This window comes from Emys orbicularis, chromosome 4 (genome assembly GCF_028017835.1).
Source record: "Emys orbicularis isolate rEmyOrb1 chromosome 4, rEmyOrb1.hap1, whole genome shotgun sequence".
Classification (NCBI taxonomy): Eukaryota; Metazoa; Chordata; order Testudines; family Emydidae; genus Emys; species Emys orbicularis.
In genome coordinates, this window is record NC_088686.1 from 121,207,101 (window position 1) to 121,230,263 (window position 23,163).

Consider the following 23,163-nt stretch of genomic DNA (forward strand, 5'->3'; position numbering starts at 1 on the left):
GACATAGTGCCATATAAAAAGTCAAGGTCAACAGCTGCAACTCTTCTTTCACACAAATGTAACCCATGAGTGAGTCCACTGAAGTCAGTTGAGTTCCACTGATGGAAAACCACTGTACGAGGAGACTCAGGGATACCGTATGTATCTGGGAGGAAGTACTGGTCCACATCAACTAGCTTGAAGATGGGTTATGAGTGGAAATTGGGTTTCAAACCAGCTTGTCTTCAGCATCTTAGCTGCGTACTCCGGGCAATAACACGAGATAATTTTTGTCCGCATCTAAATATTGTGTTTTAGACCAGGAAATGCACAAACTTTTGCCCTCCTCCGAGATCATTCTACTCATTATGCAGTCTGATAAAAGTTCTCAAGAGAATAATGGTCCTGAGCTCCTTGAGTAGCAATTAAAAAGGGTTTTTTTTTGGAAAGCAAGATAACTCTTTACTAGAAAGTGTGGGTGTAAATTCACTTCCATAATTCTTAACAAAAGTGGCATTATGTAATTCATTTAATCATTATCTACTTCCATAGGTAGCCTGCAGTATCTTGAAATCCTGCCTTTTCTTATTTCCTTTTCCTCTGTTAATGTTAGTAATGACATTGTCTTTAATGAGAGCTATAGAGTTTGCAGACCTTCCATTTATTGGGTGTTAGCTTATACATTTGCTTCCACACCCTTGTGTTTTCCCTTCAATAACCGATAATTCATTTGCACTTTGTTCCTCAGATTCTAAACGTGTCCATCATTTCCTCTAATAACTGAACAGCCACTGCCAAAAAGACAAGGAGATATTTTTTCCAGTTCATTGTATGTGATATTCTCAAAGGCTAGATTCCCTGGAAACATCAAAAGGAACTACTATTTTCTGTCTCTTACAACATCTTATGGAAGACATATGGCCAAAATCACCTCTGTGTTGTGATGTATTGTTTCCTGCAGGTAATCGAGTGGCTTCATATCATTAAAGCAGTGCTATGCTTGGTCTACACTACCAACTTATGTCGACATAACTATGTTGCTCAGGGGTGTGGAAAATCCACATTTCTGAGTGACGCAGTTATCCCGACCTAACCCCTGGTATACACAGCGCTCTGTCGATGGGAGAGCTTCCTCCATCAACATAGCTACCACCTCTCAGGCAGGTGGAGTACCTATGCCAATGGGAGATGCTCTCTCGTTTGCATAGGTAGCATCTTTACTAAGCGCTACAGCAGTGCAGCTGCAGCACTGTAAGTGTAGACAAGCCCTGATACTCAAGACACCTGATTTCTAGTCCTGGCTCTGCCACTGGTTCATTGTGTGACTGTGAGTAAGTCACTTGACTTCTGTGTGCTATAATATCCCCATTGGAAAACAGGGATGCTAATCTCTCCTACCACGTTGAAGTTTAATGAATGTTTGTAAAGTGCTTTGAGATCCTTGGATGAAAGGTGCTAATCGAAGGGAAAAGAATTATTTTACCTGGAGTACTCAAGAGAATTGCTGAGAGGGAGAACACTATACACTAGAGCTGCACTAAACTTTTGTAACAGATCCTGTAAACTCAAGATTACATTTGCTGAATAGTTTGTGAATTTAGTAAACTTGGGCTGTGTTTGAAGCAAACCCTGCCCGGGCTATGTCATGATTTCATCTTGGTGGTTTAGTAGAATCAACCTGTGTTTCCAACCTGAAACCAGGCAAAACTCTGATATTTTAGCTGAGTTTTGCATGTTTCTCCTGTAAACAGGGCCGGCTCCAGGCACCAGCCGACCAAGCACGTGCTTGGGCCAGCACCTTGTAAGGGGCGGCCAATCTTGGGGTGGTGGGGCGGTGCTCTGGGGGTTTTTTTTTGGTTTGTTTGTTTTGTTTCGGCGGGGCAGCGCTCAGGGGGGAGAGGGGGAGTTGTTACGGCGGGGCAGTGCCCCGGTTTTTTTTTTTGTTTCGGCAGGGCGGTGCTCGGGGGGGGGGGGAGGGAGGAGTTGTTACGGCAGGGCAGTGCCCCGTTGTTGTTTTTTGTTTCGGCGGGGCAGTGCTTGGGGGGGGGGGGGGGGATGTTACAGCGGGGCAGTGCTCCAGGTTTTTTTTTTGTTTCGGCGCTGGGGGGGGGGGGGGGGGGGGGGCTGGTTATGGCGGAGCGGCGCCATTTTTTTTTTTTTTTTTTTTTTTTTTTGCTTGGGGCGGCAAAAAAGTTAGAGCCGGCCCTGCCTGTAAAGCAAAACTGCACAGTTTCTCATAATTCTACAATGAAGCAAAAGAGAACACTTGCTGAATCAAGAGAAAGGAACTTGGTACTGTGTGAAAGGAATCTGATAAAATCCATGAATTGTACAGTTACCAAGGTTTTACATAAGAAAATCCTTCAGCTAACCTTTGTATTGACAATAGTGCTGTCAGTTGTAAGGGATATATGGGACTGATATGCTTTGATTGATTAATAACTACGGATTCCTTCTGGCCCTCACACATTAGAAAAGCTATCCACCTATATTTATCCCAAAATCAGATACACCTAAGAAGTAAAGACAATAAGAAAATGGTTCATGTTATGTGAGACACTTTGTCTAAGGACACACAGACTATCCAAGGTCAGGAGTTCCTCTCACCAAGAATAGAAACTAAAATAGCTAAATGAGTGCATTGTTAATCACCTAGGCAAGAATCTCTCTTAATATGCAGATGAATAAAACCTCCTTGTTCCTCTGAACCTAGCTAAAAAAAGATCCAAGCTACCAAGTAAGGGTGAAACCCTGCTTCCCTATGTAAAGAGACCCATTGCAGATTGTGAGGGGATCAAGAGATGGGCAGGGAAGCTTCAGTTAAGTAAAATGACTGGCTGTAAGACTGAAGGTCAAATTGGATAAACTACCTTTTACCCCAAGAAATCCAAGTCGAATGTTTTCACCCCAGAGGATTAACTATACATTGTTTTCTTTGTAAATCAGATATACTGTGGATAATCTGTCTTTCACTCTAAATTAGAATCTGCACATTTGTGGGCCTTCTGAGTCAGATCTATATCCTTCTAGATACGGAAAAGACTCTTGTTCGGTTATAATGTGAAATGGTTAAATTTAATCAAACAATGTATGGAGTATATCTTCCAAATTTAGAATATTATAAGGATTTTGTTGGTTTTCGTTGTAAATAATTGCTGCACTCTAGAAGTAATAGGAATTGTCTGGCACAAGGAAAAAGAAATGTTAAAAGATATAAATCAAGGTATTACTTCAGGATATTAAGAGAAAATGCTTAAATTCCAATTGACAGTAGAGGCTAATAATGAAATAAAATCTTTAAAAGAGATCAAACGTAAAAAGCCTCTGATAAGAAAAGGATTGAAGAAATTTGTTATACACCCAATCCATCTACGTGATACCAGTGGAAGCAGCAAAGAAGCCTAAAGAGCTAAAAACTAAGCACTCACTTGGCATTTTTCTAATAGGAGTAAGAGGGTGGCCCCCTTTTATGAGCCTTGAAACTAAGGTACATAAACTAAAGACTCTTACTATGTGAAGAGTGAGAACAAGAAGCTGAACAATCCTAAATATGACCGACACTCAGACCAGCCACTTGGAAAGGTCTCTTCCCCAACTTAGGGTTAAGCGTTTAAGAAGATGTGGTGAGATTTAATTGCAAAGATTGTGGTTCCCCTTTTATTTTTTATAATAAATAACTGTAGGTTATCTTGCTGAGTCTCTGTAGTGAGACCTCAAGTAACCATATTTTAGATTTGAACAGCTTTGTATGTCCAAGCAAATTGGCCTAAAAGAAATTGAAAAGAATTGTTTTAAGCAATTTCTTTTAATATTCTATACTTACCTCTTTTGGACCAATTCATTCAAACTATACTAACCACACTCTTTAAAGTGCCTTAAAGACAAGTGCATCCTTGGAAGTGTGATAAATGTGTTCGGTATTAAAGAATTGAGAATTGATGTTCATAAATAAATGTAATAAGAAATTTTGGTAATTTGTATTGTTCCGTGATATAACTGCTGAGCCTCAACTCCAGGCTGTGATGATTGTGTGCAAGGCTATAATGTGTGTGTAGTACACACAATTGGTTGTGTCTGCCTTTCAGTGGAGAACTGTTGATTATATATTATTGTGGTTTTGGGAGAATTAATACAGTAACTCCTCACTTAACGTTGTAGTTATGTTTCTGAAAAATGTAACTTTAAGTGAAACAATGTTAAACAAATCCAATTTTCCCATAAGATTTAATGTAAAAGCGGGGAGTTAGGTTCCAAGGAGTCTGTTTTTGAAGTTTTTTTGTTGAAGAATTGCGACTTTGAGGTCTGTTATTGACTGACCAGAGAGATTGAAGTGTTCTCCTACTGGTTTTTGAATGTTATGATTCCTGATGTCAGATTTGTGTCCATTTATTCTTTTGCGTAGAGACTGTCCGGTTTGGCCAATGTACATGGCAGAGGGGCATTGCTGGCATATGATGGCATATATCACATTGGTAGATGTGCAGGTGAACGAGCTGTGGCTGATGTGGTTAGGTCCTATGATGGTGTCCCTTGAATAGATATGTGGACAGAGTTGGCACCAGGGTTTGTAGCAGGGTTTGGTTCCTGGGTTGGTGTTTTTGTTGTGTGGTGTGTAGTTGCTGGTGAGTATTTGTTTCAGGTTGGGGGGCTGTCTGTAAGCAAGGACTGGCCTGTCTCCCAAGGTCTGTGAGAGTGAGGGATCGTCCTTCAGGATAGGTTGTAGATCCTTGATGATGCGCTGGAGAGGTTTTAGTTGGGGGCTGTAGGTGACGGCTAGTGGCGTTCTGTTACTTTCTTTGTTGGGCCTGTCTTGTAGTAGGTGACTTCTTGGTACCCTTCTGGCTCTGTCAATCTGTTATCATAACATTCAAAAACCAGTAGGAGAACACTTCAATCTCTCTGGTCACTCAATAACAGACCTCAGAGTCGCAATTCTTCAACAAAAAAACTTCAAAAACAGACTCCAACGTGAAGCTGCAGAACTGGAATTAATTTGCAAACTAGATACCACCAGATTAGGCCTGAATAAAGACTGGGGGTGGTTGGATCATTACAAAACCTAAACTTAATTTCCCCAATACTAATTTCTCCCTACTGTTACTCACACCTTCTTGTCAACTGTCTGTAATGGGCCACTCTCTTATCACTTCAAAAGTTATTTCTCCTCCTTTGGTATCCTGCTATTAATTGATTTATCTCGTTAGACTGGCTTAACACTTGGTAAAGCAACCCACATCCTTTCATGTATTTATACCTGTTCCTGTGTCTTTTACTTCATATATCTGATGAAGTGGGTTCTAGCCCACGAAAGCTTATGCCCATATAAATTTGTTAGTCTCTAAGGTGCCACAAGGACTCCTCGTTTTTTTTGTTTTTTTTTTTACAAGTAACTATGTTAACCCCCCAAGTATCTTAGCTGCTAATGTTGGTACTTCTTGCCTGTAGAACAATGTATTTAAATATGAAGACTGTCTAAATAGTTGTGGGTTACTGGGCATTATGTAGTCATATGACCTTGATATAACACCTTATAAAGCAATATGGTGAATTTTCTTTTTAAAGTGCTTTTCTCCTAGCCAGTAAAACCAGTTTAATACATGCATTGGTTGCAGACATTATTTTCTGATTACCTGGAATAATCTGGTTAATTATCGCTTGCCTATGGTAGTCTAAAGTCTGCTGCCCATATGCATGTGATTAAAGCAGACAGAGTCAGTGGGAGTTTGATTGGGCTTTAGACCTAAATGATTTATACCTACATTGGGGAAACTTGCTTCACCTTTGGCATTTCACAGTATTTTGGATTTTAGGGACAAATACTGGTTTGTTACACTGGCGGAAATCTGAAGTATTCTCTGGGTTTACACTGGACTTGTTTTGTTAAATCTCCTGATTTCATTTATGGTTAGAATATTTACGTTTTAAAGAGGGAAAGGGCAACAGCAGTAATAATATGCCTTTGTGAAAAGGTTACTCCATTTAACCCACAGACCCAACAAACAAATTTCTCCTTCCCTTCCTCTACCATATGCATAAATCATTAGATATGAGAACATGTTGCAATGCTCATTTTAAATTCAGTTAGAAACAATTTGTAGCTGTATTAATACACATCACTTGTAATGGCGTTTCATCCCAAAGAGATCTGGCACAGAGCCTTGTTGTTGGTTGTCATGTTCATAAAAATTGAATTTCTGCCTGAAAGCATGTGGGGCTGCTGCGGTTGCTTCAGGATTTTGAGTAATCAACTTGGAATAGGCATGAAATCATGACTTGTGTAGAGAAAGTAGATAAGGAAGTGCTGTTTACTACTTCTCAGAACACAAGAACTAGGGGTCACCAAATGAAATTAATAGGCAGCAGGTTTAAAACAAATAAAAGGAATTATTTCTTCACACAACGCACAGTCAACCTGTGGAACTCCTTGCCAGAGGATGTTGTGAAGGCCAAGACCATAACAGGGTTCAAAAAAGAACTAGATAAATTCATGGAGGATAGGTTCATCAATGGCTATTAGCAGGATGGGCAGGAATGGTGTCCCTAGCCTCTGTTTGCCAGAAGCTGGGAATGAGCGAGGGGATGGATCACTTGATGATTACCTGTTCTGTTCATTCCCTCTGGGGCACCTGGTACTGGCCACTGTCCGAAGACAGGATACTGGGCTAGATGGACTTGGTCTGACCCAGTAGGGCCATTCTTATGATCAAAAGGGAAGGAAAAAACAAACAAAAATACCCCAAAAGGGAATCAAAGCAAGAAGACCCACTCTTCTCTTCTTCTAATGCCTTTTCTCTAGGTGACTTCATCAGCTCATATAACGTAGCCCATGTCTGCATACAGGCACTGTAGTAGCATACCTATGAGCAATATAGCTATGTTGTCCTAAATTTTAAGTGTAGACCCCATGGCTTTAACTGCTGTCTCTACACTGATGTCACAAATCTATCGTCTCCTTGCTTCTGCTTCTGCTCCTGCAGTTTGGCCTGCCACTCTGTTGTCATCTCCTACAAGCCTCTCCATTGACAACTTAACATTTCCAAAACTGAGCTCCTTTTCTTGCTCCAGACTCCCCTCTTTTCTCCATCACTTTAGAAAACACCACCATCTTCCTTGTCACACAAACACAAAGTCTGGGCATTGTGTTGGTCCCAACAATCTCTCTCCAGGTTGTGACCAAATCCTGTGCCAGCTCCCATTGGCTGGGAACCACGGGCAATGGGAGCTGTGGGGGTGGTGCCTGCAGGCAGAGCTGCCTGGCCATGCCTCTGCCTAGGAGCTAAGCAAGGGAGATGTTGCCACTTTCGGGGAGCCCCCCGGTAAGCACCGCCCAGAGCCTGCCTCACCCCATCCCGCACCCCAACCTGCTGCCCCCTCCTTCACCCAAACTGCTGCTGGGGGATGGGGGGCAATGGCCCGTGCCTCTGGTGCAGGGGCTGCCTGAGCTGCCTCGGAGCCAGGTGCACCGGCCACTGCAAAAGTCATGGAGGTCACAGAAAGTCATGGAATCCATGACTTCCATGACCTCCATGACAAACTCACAGCTTTACCCATGGTGTAAAGTTATATTGTGTGTTTGCATTGTAAACCTCTGTAATTGTGTAGCTCGCCAAACAGGAAAAGAAGCATTAATGAACATAAAGGACTTGTCCTGCATATAAGATGACCCAATGAAGGTCAGTGAGGTATTGTGTAGCATCAAAGGAGAGAGGACCTGTTGCTTGTATTCCTAACTCCCTCCAGGAAGGGGAGACCTATGCATGAATTCATCCCATCAGTTTGGATTCTGGAGTGGAGGGGATAAAAATTTCTCACAAGGAGAAACTGAATCTGTTTTATGCTATCTGGACTCCAGGGGGCAAAGATTCCTAAAGAAAAGCAAAAAGATCCCCACGCTTCTTGGCATGGGTTAGCCCTGAAAGACATTTTGGATTGACAGGTTACTACAAATCTATCACCTTTTGAATCACAGACTGAAACTCATTTGTGTGTATATATGCTTGCTTGCTTTAACGTGTAAATAACTCTCTCATTTCTTTTTTCCTCATTATTAAACCTTTAGTGAGTTTATTACAGGATTGTCTACAAGCGCTGTCTTTGGTGTGAGATGTAAGGTACAAATTGACCTAGGGTAAGAGACGGGTCTCTTGGGACTGGGAGCAACCTGAATATTTTGTGAACTTTGGTATAAGTGACCATTTATCACTAAGTCCAGCATGCCTGGGTGGTAATATAGACTGGAGTGCCCAAGGGGACTGTCTGTGATTCCATCGCAAGACTGGTACAGTGCTTCAGGAGTTCATATTTGTTACTGGGTTGGTGAAATCTAATTATAGAACATACCACCAGCTTGGGGTGTCTGCTCTGCTTTTGGTTAGCACTCTTGGTTGTGAGCTACTCAAGACAGCATGACACTGTTCTTTGAATTCCTCCAATAGCTCTCCTTTCTCCACCAAATCAAATACAAGTTTCTAGTCCTTGCCTTTACGACCATTCACAAATCAGCTCCTCCCTGCTTATCTGCTCTAGTACCTTTTTTTTTTAAACCAGACTTCATTGTCTTTTTTTATCCACTTCTGTAAAATTGGGGCACCCTGTAGTTATGTACAGTAGCCTGTTGTGTACAAAATCCTTTTAATCACTCTTTCTCTTTGCTCATATAAATAAAGGCCATCACTGTTTAAGCCATCAGGCGTTCTTTAGTTTTAGAGAGATGTTTTTGTCCCCTGTTTTCCAGGCTTTTAAAATCCTCTGTGGTATTTTTAAAAGATATGTAGTTAGACATTGTTATCAGTCCAAGTAAGTCATCTACTGCTCTGTTTCTTGTTTCAATTTTTTAAATATTTGCTGTATCAGCAATTCCACATAGCACTTTAATTATTCCAGATGACTCAAAACATGCTGGACTTAGCTCATTAGGTTTTGATGGCGCTGAATAAAAATTCTCCAACCAAATAAAATAGTAATCACCATGGAAACAAATCAGCCAATTGCATTTGTGTGTGGGACTAATCACTGATATTTGGTACCACAGAGCTCATAACAGCAACGACAAGGGTAAGATTAGACGTTTAGATGATTAGATGTTGCAGAAAAATGTAAAATTACCAAAATTCTATTCCATATTAACGTGACTAGATGGTTTTCCTACTCTAGGTCTAAGAGGAAGGTCCTGTATCTCAGATACTGTGATGTGTTAACTCTTAGCAAATGCTGACTCCTTAATAGTGACTACTGTGCATTTAAGACATGCACAGAAATGGTCCTAGTAAGCAATACTCTAAATGTATTTTACATCCCTTCCATACAATCCAATGTGGGGTAGACACCCCTCTGAAAACTAACCTAACTGCTTTAAAAGCTTACTATAAAATGGCTGGAAATTGATGGTTGAGCATGATATCAAGGTACCATCACTAACGGGTTCTCAATCTGGGGATCACAAACAGGTGTTGTGGGGTCATGACCTTCCAGCACTTTATATTTCACTTAAATGGCTATAGATTCCTGCTAGATAGAAGAGTGATCTGAGAATGGCAAAGGGGGTTGCAATAGGGGAAGGGATGAAAACTGCTGCTAAAATTCTTGCTATGAATGTTACCCACGCTGGTGTTTAACATGCACAGAAAGCTCTCCTATATTCAGTGAGATCAGAGACCTTTAAATGCGGCTCTGATTGGGGGAAGATGGGGATGAGGTAAGGATGTGGGGTAGGAGAAAACTGGTAACTCAAAAAACATTTTTCTTAAATCTTCCCATAACACCTTCAAAGAACCTGCCAGGAAAGAGACCAGTATGTTGATTTAAACTCAAAGTGAAACGAATCTGCTTGTTACAGTCTCTGTAGAGCCTTAAAATCAATAGGCTTTTATTGGTTAAGTAAAAAAAAAAAAAAAGCAAAACATGATTCATAAATGTGTTATCCTCTAATCTGTATTTCTGGAATGATTATTATTTTTCAGGTGACAATTATTTATTTTAATTAAAGTTGTTACATATTTCCTTTGAATTGGGAGTAATCATGCAAGATGATTGCAACCTTTTCCATACGGGAACCGTCATGTTACAACAAAAAAGTTTTGCCTCCCCAACATAGCCAGGAAGAAAGCCTTGGTTGTGACTCTTCCCTGGATTGCAAACTCATTACTTATGGTATGTAGCAAGTTCCAGACAGGATTTGAGTGCTTTTCAAAAGCAGATGGGTGGTATTATCTCCATTTCACAGATGGGAAAGCTGAGGCACAGACAGGTTTAAGTGACCTTTGGTGGTTCAGAGGCTGGGTTAGATATGGAGAAGCATTCACCTATTCAGATGTTCATTCGAACTACCCAATTCTCTTAAGTCTGCAAAACAGGGCAGGAAAATGAGGCCAGCCTTTCTCTTAGGATTTCCAGCATGTCCAGTCCTGCTCGGAAATTCCATTGGAACAGCCATTGTCTCTGTATTTTGTTACTTTCCGTTTCGATGCTGAATGGGATCCACAAGTGAAAAAATATCCCTGAATCTTCCTCCGTCTTAAAAAAGATTTGGCATGAGTGCTGTTCTAAACATAGGTGGCATTTTACTGGGGAAATGTTTTTATGTCTGAACCAGCTTGCACATCACTACTCTGGGTTTAGAATTATGATTTAATAATGCATGGCCTAGTTAAGTAGGTGTCACATAGCCTTTAGCTTCCTGCCTACGGAGTCAGCTATTACATGATAATTAACTACTTGTTAATGCTCAAATTTAGTATCTCTGCTATTTTATTATTCACGTTTTTAAATATCCTAACTAGGACTAATCCATACTATGGGCCAATGGTGTCTGGTTTTCAGTGTCGCTACGGGTAACTACAGACATGTCCAAAGAGATGTCTGAATACTCACTGTATTGTAGGAGCTGTGAATTGTGTTGCAGAGAGGTTGAGTTAGACAAACAAGCACAATTTTAATCCTGAACCCATTAAACACTGGATTGCTGGTGATATGCTAAAACAGTGAAAACATAGTAGTTTAATTAATTATCTTCTAAAACAGAATAGTGAATAGAGGATATCCAGATAACAGATCTAGAAAAATGGTCTTATCTCTTTAAGTGTGTTTTGCTGCGCTTTTACCTTTTCTAATGTAATTGTGAATGTTCATATACTCTATGTAAAGTGTAATTTTATGGTATCTATTCTTTAACTCTTTTGTTTACCCTGCTAGGCTTTTGGCCTCAGTTATATCTTGTGTTAATGAGTTCCATGTGTTAATTATTGTGTAAAAGAAATTTTCTGAATGTAGTAGATTTTGCTGTATGCTATAGTTCATTTTTTTCTGCATCACTGTTATATGATGAAATCAGCACTGTCCCTTGGTTTGGGATGTATTTGTTGACTCACATACCTTAATGCGGTATAGTCCGGCCTTGCACTTTACAAGGAATTCCTATTAACTCATATAAATCCGTGTTCTTTAGAGTGGCACATTTACAGCCCTGTGCTATACATCTGTTATTTTTTTTAGTATTCCCATGCAGCACAGCATGTAAATGTATGGGCCCTGAATGTGCACTTGTGGTGGAGCTTAGGTTGTTAATAGAACATTCATGCAGCTTTGAGGAACTACTGTACTGTGTCCGAAGGGATTCCTCTTACTTATCTCATGCAGAGGTTACTGGGAAATCAGTTTGTAGAATACAATATAGTTTTGTGTTTAATAATACCTGGCTTTACTAACATTTAAATTTTTGAAAAAAAAATATGAAAGAAGAAGAACATTTTAACACTCAGGGTAATAGCATTACTTAGCGTAAATAGATTAGGGTAGCTCAAAGGAGAAGGGTGATCTGGCCAGCATCTAGAATAGTCTCTTCCTGAATTTTGAAGATATTACATTATCTCAGGGCTGTGACCTTTATTGCATTTTTTGGTTTTGTGTTTTCCATTTGACTTTAAAATTATACTTGATACCATTAGTTCACTGTGACATTCAAAAGAGCCAGTTGCAGCAGAAACATAATTACATTACAACCGTGGATTTCTGTTTGATCACACAAACTCAAAAGAGCATTCTGGCACACAAAAACCACTTCATGGATGGAACATGCACCACTGCTCAGAGTAAAAGAGTTTTTTCCTCTTGCACTGACCATTTATAGAACAAGATTTCTGTGGAGTGTTTTGAGGTACTATAATGATAATATATTGATCTTGATTTGGGATAGAAAGAGTATGAGTTAAAAAGTAAATAATAATAATAGAAAATAATGAAAATATAAAACTAAAAGGTAAGGCATATCAAAGAAGATAAGAAAGGTGTCACAAATAACAGCAATGCAAGTTGCCAGGGGTTCGTATAAAAAGAAACACAAGGAGAAAAGCCATGAGAGTTAAAGTGAAAATAGGAATAAATATATGATTGTATTGGTTCCTTCCTTTGCCACTTTGTCCATATGGACCTTGATTCTGCATGCCACTCTGTGCGGATAGGATTAAAGTATATCTATCTATCTATCTATCTATCTATCTATCTATCTATCTATCTATCTATCTATCTATCTATCTATCTATATTTATTATAGTTATATATATATATTATAGTTATATATATTATAGTTCAATGCATGGCACTGGGGTTTGCCTTCTCAGAACAGCTTACAGGATGGGGGCACTAAATTGTAAGCTTTCTGGGAGAGTTTTATTTTGTGTCTTTAAAGTGCCAGCACACTTTTGTGGGGCTGGTAAAAATAATAAATTGTAATCTTATTAATTAATTCTTAAACCTCTTGCTTGCTTTTTAATTATTAAGGATCAGGAAGGAACAGGTAGATTCTCTGATAATTAGAAGATGGCTGATTACACTCCCAGTTTTGTTTTTTTACATTGGTTTGTAACAAATATTCTCATTGAAACTTTTGTTCCCTCTCCCCAGGTGGTCATTGTTTCTCCTGGGGATGGAATGAACATGGGATGTGTGGTGATGGCACAGAAGCAAATGTTTATGCCCCGACGCCAATCGCAGCTCTTGGTTCTGCAAAACCATTCTTAATTGGATGTGGGGCAGGACACTCTATGGTTCTTTGTCAGATTCCAGGTTAGACCTTACACACTGGAAGCCATAGCCATGTGAATTTGGACATCTTTGCATAGAGCTCTTCAGAAGCGTTGTGAGAGAATTATTTAATACTGGCATAACAGCCTGATGGTACAGAAGAAAATAAGGGTAAAAAACTCCTTTGTTCTGAACCCAGAATTTCAAAAAAATGAACTAATGTGCTGAGAAAACTGTTTAATAAAAACAACGTTTATAAATATATTACTGGAAATTATTTCACAGGTTCTTTTCACAGGAGATGACATTGTTGTCCATGGGTAAAATGAATAAACGTTTTGCTTTTCTGCTACATAAATGAAGCAAGAAGGATTTTCTCCCCCAACATTTACAGTAACAAAATACAAATTTCTTTTGGATGATTTTAGCAGTTGATAACAGATTTATGGCTTTTGCAGAGAAAGTGTTACTCACTGATGTAAGGGTGAGCTTAGGTGGTGTCTGAAGAAGTAGTGTGAGTCTGTGAGCACACACAGGGATTGTTTGGTTGTTTTTTAAATGGTGATGAGCATTTGCAGCTCCCATTGACTTTTATTGGAGTTGTGGGTGCCTACTACTCTGGAAATCAAGCCATATTGCATAGACACCTGAATTTTTGAATATGTTATTCAAGAAAGCCTTGGCTCCAAGTAGGAAGTAGATCTAACTGAGAAGGCTGTTGGAGAAAGAGAGGGTGCTTTGATCCTAAAATTGACTACATATATATCTTTATTACACTATTATAATAGTGTGGTTATAGTTGAATTTCCTTCTGCAGTAGAAACCCCAGTTATTTTTGGATTTATAATTGTGATGAGCCAACCAGTTCATATAAAACAAAAACTAGATGAACCTTCTTCTGAAACTCAAACCAAGCCTGCACTTTTTGAGGTGGGCAAAGTCTGGCAATGTTCTTTCTTTTTTAAATGTTCAAACCCCTCCATCCTTCCTCTGGGTCTGTAAATGTGAGTTCCAGGCTACCACCTGGGAAGCTATACTCTCAGTAGCTTCCATTAGGTTTTGGAAGGGATCCTGTTTCAGGGCAAAAGCCAACCTCTACTTAATAGGGTTAAGAAGAAACTCTCTGGGAGCAGGTTATCCAGATATAAATGCTTGCCGCAGGGTTTGCTACATCTTTCTTTTAAGCACTGGGTTCTGGCCACTGTCAGAGACAGGATTCTTGACTTGATGGTCCACTGGTCCAATCCAGCGTGGCACTGGCAACTCCTATGTTTCCAATGCTCCTAAAAACAGGGAGTTCTCAAAATTTCACAAGTGTGTTCTCATGAGATTTCCAGCTTAATATGAACACCAAATAGATCTTGGTTAAATATAGATTAGCTGTGGTTACACTTCCCAGCCCAACAAAACCGCTGATCCCTTGAAAGTTTAGAACTTGGCCAAAACAACTTGTTCTAGGCTAGTGCTTGGTATGGAAAGTTTGGGCCTAGCAGTGATTTTTGTGAGCTGAGGTGGAGGAGAGGGAATTCCATTTTTAAAAACCTCCAACTGTTTGTGTTGAGCAGAATTAAAAAAGCTAATTTAGTGAACTCTTTTGCACACAAATACAGTGAGGAACATTAAATTGGATCTTTACCACCCACAGTAGTTAAATTTACTGTGGTATTTTAGGTATTTCACATTCTAAGTATCGGGAATACCACTGTGTGGTAAATATTCATTGTTAATGATGCCCACTGTTTCATTTTTAAAAGCAAGTTTACCAGGGAATGAGCCTGTCAAACTAATTGCCTTATTGAACTAGAAAAAATATTTTAAATGGGTTATTAGGAAATTGTACAGGAAAACATTCTAATGATATCATATCAGTTCAGTCCAGTCATGAAAGAGAGAATTAGGCAATACATATGGGCTGTAGGGATGGACTGTCCTTATAATGGGAAACCTTTTACCCAAGTACATACACAAAAGAAGCTCCAAAAAGAGGATATGTATTTACAAATTTGGTCAGCATATTTAGCATACTTTCAAGAGGCAGGCTCCCCAGCCAGCAAGCTGGAATCTTGAGCCAGGTTCTTTGAATATTAACGTGATCCTGAATCATGAATTTATGTTGTCTTATGTTAACATTTTATTGTAGCTTTGCCTTAATGAAAAGTTTCTTTAAAAAAAATGGTAGCCAGGGCTCGGGAACTAGTTTACAGGTATTTTTCTTTGCATTTTCAATGGGAAATAAACCTGAATGCGTGACTGAATAAAAGTATGAAGATGATATTCAACAGGCTAAAGCTATTTTAAAAAATGGAGGGACAATAAAGTGGCCCAGTGCAGCCTAAAAAAAGGGGCAGAAAAGATCCTTCTGTTTATGAAAAATTCGCCATCCATGTACTTGGATGTATTTGCCCATAATAAGGTACCATGTTGGATGTATTTACCTATGGGAATGTACCTTTTCAACTATGAGCTTCTGCGCTACTTCTTACTGCCTAGACTGTTCTTCATTGGGTCTGCTCCTTACTACTTTCCAGCCCCTTGTCTCTCCATTATGCACACTGGGTGATTTATCAAGCCTTTTTGCAGATCCCCTCCTGAAGTTTCCATCCATTCATATCAGGTGCCACAGACCTCCCAGCTATGTTAGTTTGCCTCAGCAATCCCACCCTTCAGGGTAAGTTTGTAAGGGAGAGACCTTACTTGAGCTTCTAACTTGTGTATATCCCTTAAAACTGACTGGTCTCTAAGAAAGTCCCATATTGTCCACTCATGTGGGTTATTATTTATGTGTTAGCGCTGCGATTCAGTTAAGAATTACCCATACAAATTCACAAAAGTAAATGTTATTTATTAAGTTACATAGCATTTGCTCCTTCAACCACATCAAATGGAAACACCTCAAAAGGATTGAAAAAACTCCTTTTAAACAAGTCTCCTCAGAGGTTAATTTAGACTTTATTCTATAAACTAGGTTCGATGGGGGCAAGTGACAAAAGTCCATAGATAAGTTAAAAAACAACAACACATGGAAACCTTGGAGAAGGGTCAGAATCGGGGGGGGGGGGGGAGACATGGGCCATTATAGCAGGGATAAGGGAGAGAGAAGAGAGAATGTGGGGGTGAAACAAATCAGTATCTTAGATGTCTGTTTTCTAATTCAAGAATTATGGAGAATAAGCAGGAAGAACTTGAAGTGCTAGTTAATAAACACAGCTATGACATAGTTGGCATCACAGAGACTTGGTGGGATAATATGCATGACTGGAATATTGGTATAGAAGGGTACAGCTTGCTCAGGAAGGACAGGCAGGGGGAAAAGGGAGGTGGTGTTGCCTTATATATTAAAAATGTATACACTTGGACTGAGGTTGAGATAGAAATAGGAGACAAACTTGTTGAAAATCTCTGGGTAAAAAACAAGGGTGGTGTCATGGTAGGGGTCAACTACAGACCACCTAACCAGAAAGAAGAGGTGGAGGAGGCTTTTTTTTAAAAAAGAAAACAACTAACAAAATCATCCAAAGCACAGGACTTGGTGGTGATGTGGGACTTCAACTACCCAGATATCTGTTGGGAAAATATTATAGCAGGGCACAGATTTTCCAACAAGTTCTTGAAATGTATTGGAGACAATTTTTTATTTCAGAAGGCGAAGAACGCTACCAGGGGAGAGACTGTTTTAGATTTGATTTTGACAAATAGGGAGGAACTGGTTGTGAATTTGAAAGTGGAAGGCAGCTTGGGTGAAAGTGATCATGAAATGGTAGAGTTCATGATTCTAAGGAATGGTAGAATGGAAAACAGCACAATAAACGTAATAGTTTTCAAGAAGGCAGACTTTAGCAAACTCCAGGGGTTGGTAGGTAAGTTCCCATAGGAAGAAGTCTAAAGGGAAAAACAGTTCAAGACAGTTGGCTATTTTTCAAAGAGACATTATTAAGACCACCACTGGGATGTATTAGCAGGAGTGTTGTAAGCAAGACACGAGAAGTAATTCTTCCGCTCTACTCCACGCTGATTAGGCCTCAACTGGAGTATTGTGTCCGGTTCTGGGCACCACGTTCCAGGAAACATGTGGACAAATTGGAGAAGGTTCAGAAAAGAGCAACAAAAATGATGAAAGGTCTAGAAAACATGACCTATGAGGGAAGATTGAAAAAATTGGGTTTGTTTAGTCTGGAGAAGAGAAGACTGAGAGGGAACATAACGGTTTTCAAGTACATAAAAGGTTGTTACAAGGAGGAGGGAGAAAAATTGTTCTCCTTAACCTCTGAGGATAGGACAAGAAGCAATGGGCTTAAATTGCAGCAAGGGCGACTTAGGTTGGACATTAGGAAAAACTTACTAACTGTCAGAGTGGTTAAGCACTAGAATAAATTGCCTAGGGAGGTTGTGGAATCTCCATCATTGGAGATTTTTAAGAGCAGGTTAGACAAACACCTATCAGAGATGATCTAGATAATACTTAGTCCTGCCTTGAGTGCAGGGGACTGGACTAGATGATCTCTCAAGGTCCCTTCCAGTCCTATAATTCTCTATGATTCCTTAGGGAAGGAGGGTCTTGTGGTTAAGGCATTGGACTTGGGACCCAAGGAGATCTGTGTTCAGTTTCTGGTTTTGCCACAGGCTTCCTGTGTGCCTCAGTTCCCCATCTTTAAAACTGGGCTAACAACACTTCCTTTCTTCCACTCTTAGACTGTAAGCTCTTCAGGGCAGGGGTTTTATGTTTGTACAACACCTAGCACAAGGGAAGGGGGGTATTATTCTAGTGCAAATAATGTATAATAATTCTCTGTACACAGTGCAGTATTCAGTGTTAATAGCAAGTTGGTGTTTGTTCATTAGAAAATAAATCCCCTGTTTTTATGTGTCGGTATGTTTGGTTTTGCAGAATAAAACCTTATGATAAGTCAGCTGATACCTTCTGGGCACAGAGGCTTTCAGCTGAAGGTGTGGTCTGAAAGAAAGGGAGAACACAATGAAAGGATCCAACCCATGGCAAAAATCACCTTCCTTGCTGCTTGCCAGAGAGCAACCAGGACTCTTCCTTGTTAGATGTCCTGACTGAGAAGGCCAGTCTCTGACAACCACCTTCCAGAGTGGTAGAACCCAAAGCCAACGTGCTACATAAATGCCTCTGGAACAATGCTAGATGTAAAGAATAACATTATTATGCAGGTCTTCATAACTAAACAAAGGTGGCCTTTTACATATTGAATGCTACATCCATATTCAGATGTACACAGTCAGATGCAAATAGCATAAACTGACATGGCTGTAATATAATATTAGGAAAGAGTACACAAACATCAGTGCAATTTGTTATAATATGCAGACTTTCTTTTTTTTTTTCATTGCCTGCAGGAAAATAAACCTTATGACATGCCCAACATTCATACTGAAATAAGGTGGAGTTTAAATCACTTTTCAATAGACAACAAGTTCAGAGGTGACCCTTAGCCTAGACAGCTTCAGGCTGTGGGAGGAAAAAATAGAATTGATTTTATATACTTTTGTTGTTTGAAAGTCATACGCAGTCTGTATCTAGTTATTACTCACACAAGCCCTCTGTGCACCAGAGCACGCAAATGACTTTTCTAACTCTTTTTAAGTTTGTTGGGCGGAGGGAGGAAAGCATTTGTTTATTATTATATCCGAGGTGGTGGTGTTCTTAGGGAGATAGGGATAGCCAGGTTAGGTATTGTTTGTATTAGTTGGCCTTCTTGCTAGCTTACATTCCTGATTGCAGTTCTGTTTTTCGGTAGGTGCTCAGAAACCTTTGCTTATCTAACACTGGTGTCCCTAACCATCTATATGATCTGAGTACTGTTGGTGTCTCCATGACTCTTGCCATCTGGGGCTGCTTTATAGGTAGTTTCTGTGTGTCTGATGGGTGAGGAGTATCTTTGCTAGGTTCAGTGACTGAGCACAGGGAAACTGAGAGGCTGAAGAAGGAATAAGATTTCATGTTTATTTTCTAGGCCGTGTTTGGAGTTATGGGTCTTTAAGATGAGTTTGGGAAAGAGACAAAGGGAATCAGACTGGGAGGCTGTTTCTGAGGGGTGCAGCATGGAGGAAGGATGAATGTGGGAGCCTGGCATTTGGGAAGCACAAGGGATGGGCTAGAGTATAGAAGGAAATGAGGGAAGATAGATGGTGTGGAGGCTCCATGGGGGTCATGAAGACAAGGCAGTCAGTTAAGGAGAGCAGTGTTCCTATTTCTGGGAAGAGTGAAGAGACTAGCTGCCATATTTTACAAAGTTGTCCATAATTTTATCACTCCACACAGGTATCTGATTTGTTATATACATCAGATGATGAATTATTGAAATTAGCAAGCTTATTCACAGGCAAATCACAGCTTGAAATTAAAAGTTCCCTTCACACTGATCTGCAGGACATCCATTCTGACCTCCCACATTTTAGAAATCATTATTTCATGGGTACAACCACATCCTGCACTCGCCGAAGCCAACAGGAGTCATTCCATCCAGTTCCATGGGCCCTTAGCAACTTGGCGATTGAAAAATCTGGCATATGTAATTAGGGAAAACTCATCATAGAAGCATGCAGTATATGTGAAAATAGGCAATGCTTCAGACATCTGTGAACTTCATTTTTCTCACTGTTTGCCCATCAGAAACAAGATGTTGACAGATCTTTCAATTACTCAAAAAATATAAATTTGGTTTGTGTTTCTGATTAACACCAAGTTCCTTTTAAATCTCTTTTCTTGTAGCTGTTCCGGTGCCTTTAGAGCAGATTGTAAACCTGGTTTTTATTATTATTATTTTATTTTACTTTAGCTGCATGGGAAGTTCACTCTACACAAGAAGATTCAAGATCTTTTCACTAACATTTAGATAACGTCTGTGTATTTGCAGTCATCTGAAATACTTTGAGTAGCCAAAAATTCTGAAAAGACAGGAAAATACTTTTAAAAACCCAAACAGCACCACCTACCCCAAACTTTCCCAGTAGTTGCAAAAGAATACAATGTATGGAAGATCATTTTCATCTCCTTCAGTTTCAGATGTTCTCTAATGATGAAAAACTTGCATGTCAGAAAGCTGGGATATGTACCGAAGTTGCAGAAACCTGCACCTAACACAAGGTAGCTGAAACTTTGAACCTTCAGAGTCCCAGCCCCAATCTCTTTATTTTGGTTGCACAACAAATATTAATGAGACTTTTAGGGGGAATGATGTGTTTGTGCCTTGTTTGGCTCATGTTCCTGATTCTATAAAGTTAGAATCTTGTCCTTACCGATTTCTCTCAGATAAACTCTGGTCTCAAAGCCATTGCTCCATGTTAAGAAGGATTGCTTAAAAGCCCTAAAAATGTGTATGTTGTGTGGAAAATAGTCATTTGTTAAGTAAACATCTCAAAGAAGAGTGTAGCGAGCGTCATTTACTGTGTACCCCTTGCAGGTTGAATTTGAGAAACTATATCAGTAAGAACAACAAGGAGTCTGGTGGCACCTTAAAGACTAACAGATTTATTTGGGTATAAGCTTTCGTGGGTAAAAACCTCACTTCTTCGGATGCTACTTTATATCAGTAAGACATCTGCTGTTATCGTTTAGCAGTCTAATATTGCAACTCCCCCATTTCGGAATGAAGAGAATAATCTTTACCTCTTGGGATGGATGGACAGACAGGCAGCAAGCAGCAAGGAAAGAGCTGACCTCTTTCCCCCTCCCACCCTCTTCCTCCTCCATACAATCAGTCTCCACGGTGACACTATAGATGGGGCCTTGACCTTCCAAACAGCAGTCTCCATTTTCCAACAATTCTTAACACAAAAGCAGTTTGTATTTATTATTGCCTTTGTGGAATGTGGAAAGGGAAAATTAGATCGAAACTGCCAGCAATGGAGATGGTGTCTGCACAGTTGTCTCCTGGCCTTACGTTTTAACCTGAATCATATTGTATATTTTAAGAAAGTGAAGAAGTGTAAATGTACGGCGCACTAAGAGAACACACTAGAGCATGGCTGAAAAGAGAATAAGATGCTGCAAGGTAATTATTCCTGAATTAAAGTTTGCCTTAGAGAGGGCAAAATCAGAGGTGGCTTTGATTTTGCAAAACTTCCACAGTGAGAGGAGCCAGAACCAGGAATGGTTTCAGTCTAGATCCCTTTTTATCAGAACCTCCAAAGTTCAACGGGCTCTGGATAAATGGTTCTGGTTTTAACCAATCTCTGGATTTGTTTTCAACTTTTTGCCTCTGTTAACAGATTGCTTCACCTCCGGCTCCTTCTCTTTTTCCAGATGTAATCATTTCTCCTGAGTGCAGTAGGTATTTTCAAAAGTTCCAAAGCAATTCAGGAGAACAAATCCCACAGACTTTTAATGGGAACCATGAACCTGACTCTCAAGCGCTTTTGAGAATCTCTCCTCCTCTGTGTACAGGAGACCTTTAATGTAAGACCGTGTGCATTTCCGCAGGTTTCCTTTTCAGAAGTGGGGAGAATTTTTCTTGGCCTCTTATTCTGTTTGTGCCATCAATTTCATGCACACTGCTTCTAATGACAAAGGTCTTAGTGCTTTAAACTGAGTAAAAATACTGACTCCAAACCAAGTGTCACTTAAGCTAGCACAATTGAAGATTCACCGATCAATAAACAATACCCTCTGCCTGCCATAATAGCCATGTGGGTGCTTTTTAATTCTTCCTAATAGCACCCCCCTGCTTTAAAATGAAAAAGAAAGGAATTCCTAAAGAGCCACTATATTCTACAGCATACAAAAGACATGGCAACAGCTATTGTACTCAGTAAAGACAGGCTCCTTTTCCTCATATCTTAGCCATAAGTGGTAAGATAATAACTGTAATTAATAATCATACCTACTTCTTATATAGTGTTTTTTTGTCAATAGCGCTCAAAGCACTTTACAAAGGAGATCAATATTATTATCCCCATTTTACAGATGAGGAAACTGAAGCACGGAGTGGTGCCCAAGGCCACCCAGTAGGCCTACAGCAGCATTGGGAACAGATCCCAGGTCTCAGTCCAGTGCTCTATCTGCTAGGCCATGCTGTATTCCCTAGTCACACATAAAAACACACATTCTTAATAGTGGTGAGAATAAAGAAAATGTATGCCCTCTGGCTGTTTTAAATCTCATCAGTGGGATTGCTCAGGGTTTATGCCTGTGTAATTAAAATCAAAATCTGTTCCCCTCCCTCTTTCTCTCTCGTCTCCCTCACACTTGGACACCACAGTGGCGAGTGCTATACAGGGACCTACATACATGAATACACATTCATTCGCACCATTTTGACTGGAAGCTTTTTGAAGAGGGGACTGTGGGCTCCATTCGCTGGTCTACTATGGCCACTTTGTGCTGCTTAAGGAAACTCTTTGCTAGTGTAATGCTCCCCATTTCCTCCCCCCCCCTTCTGTTGTAGGGGGCATGGTAGAGTGGAGCTCTACTACACTGGTTCTCCAGTAGCCCAGGGTCACTTGGGGAACCTCATGCTGCTGGCTCCGTGACACACCCCATCTGCCAAACTCACCGGCCTCATGCCCAGATTCAACAAAACACTTAAGCAAGTGCTTAATTCCACTTGACGTTACCCAGGACTTAAGCCGGTGCTTATATGCTTTGTTGAATGGGGGTCCTGATGGGTTGCATAGGTGAAGGTGCAAATGCACTAGTGTTGGGTTGTTTAAAGGGTGTGGACAGTGCTTGACCTTGCAAAGTTCAGCTGCAAGTGTATGTGCCTGCTATTTTGTCAATGCACAAGTGAAGGCTGAGGGCTGAAAATCTTACCCATACACACTGGGTTCAACAATAGATCCCCAGCTGTTTATTTTAAAAAGTATTTGCCTCATTATAGTCCTCCTTATGATTTCAGCGTCTTTGTATCTAGTCATTGGAGGGAAGGGAGCTGGGGGGAGGAGTTATAAAAGATGCTTTTTCAACATATTTTTTAACTTGGTTTTTAAGTAGTTAATTTACTTCATTTTTAATATCTGATCATTAATAGTGTTCATATTCAGACATCAGACAAATATTTCAGCTACTATTTTGGATAAAGAAAGATTTGTTTGAATGGATGCAAGATGACAGGCACTGCTACACGGAGAGGTGCCTTATGTCTGGAAATCTAAAGAAGAGGGTCTAAAAGGCAATCTGCATAAATTCAGCATAAATTCAAAGTTCAG

At 40.0% G+C, this 23,163-nt stretch overlaps 1 protein-coding gene across 1 annotated transcript in view; it reads left to right on the forward strand.

Annotated features, from left to right (window-relative positions):
- SERGEF (secretion regulating guanine nucleotide exchange factor) overlaps window positions 1-13,043 on the forward strand; it is a 291,127-nt gene extending 278,084 nt beyond the window's left edge. Inside the window, exon 11 of the mRNA XM_065403356.1 lies at window positions 12,877-13,043. Within this exon, the coding sequence (XP_065259428.1) occupies window positions 12,877-13,043 (167 nt within the window). The remainder of the gene's footprint in view (window positions 1-12,876) is intronic.
- The last annotated feature ends 10,120 nt before the right edge of the window (window positions 13,044-23,163 follow it).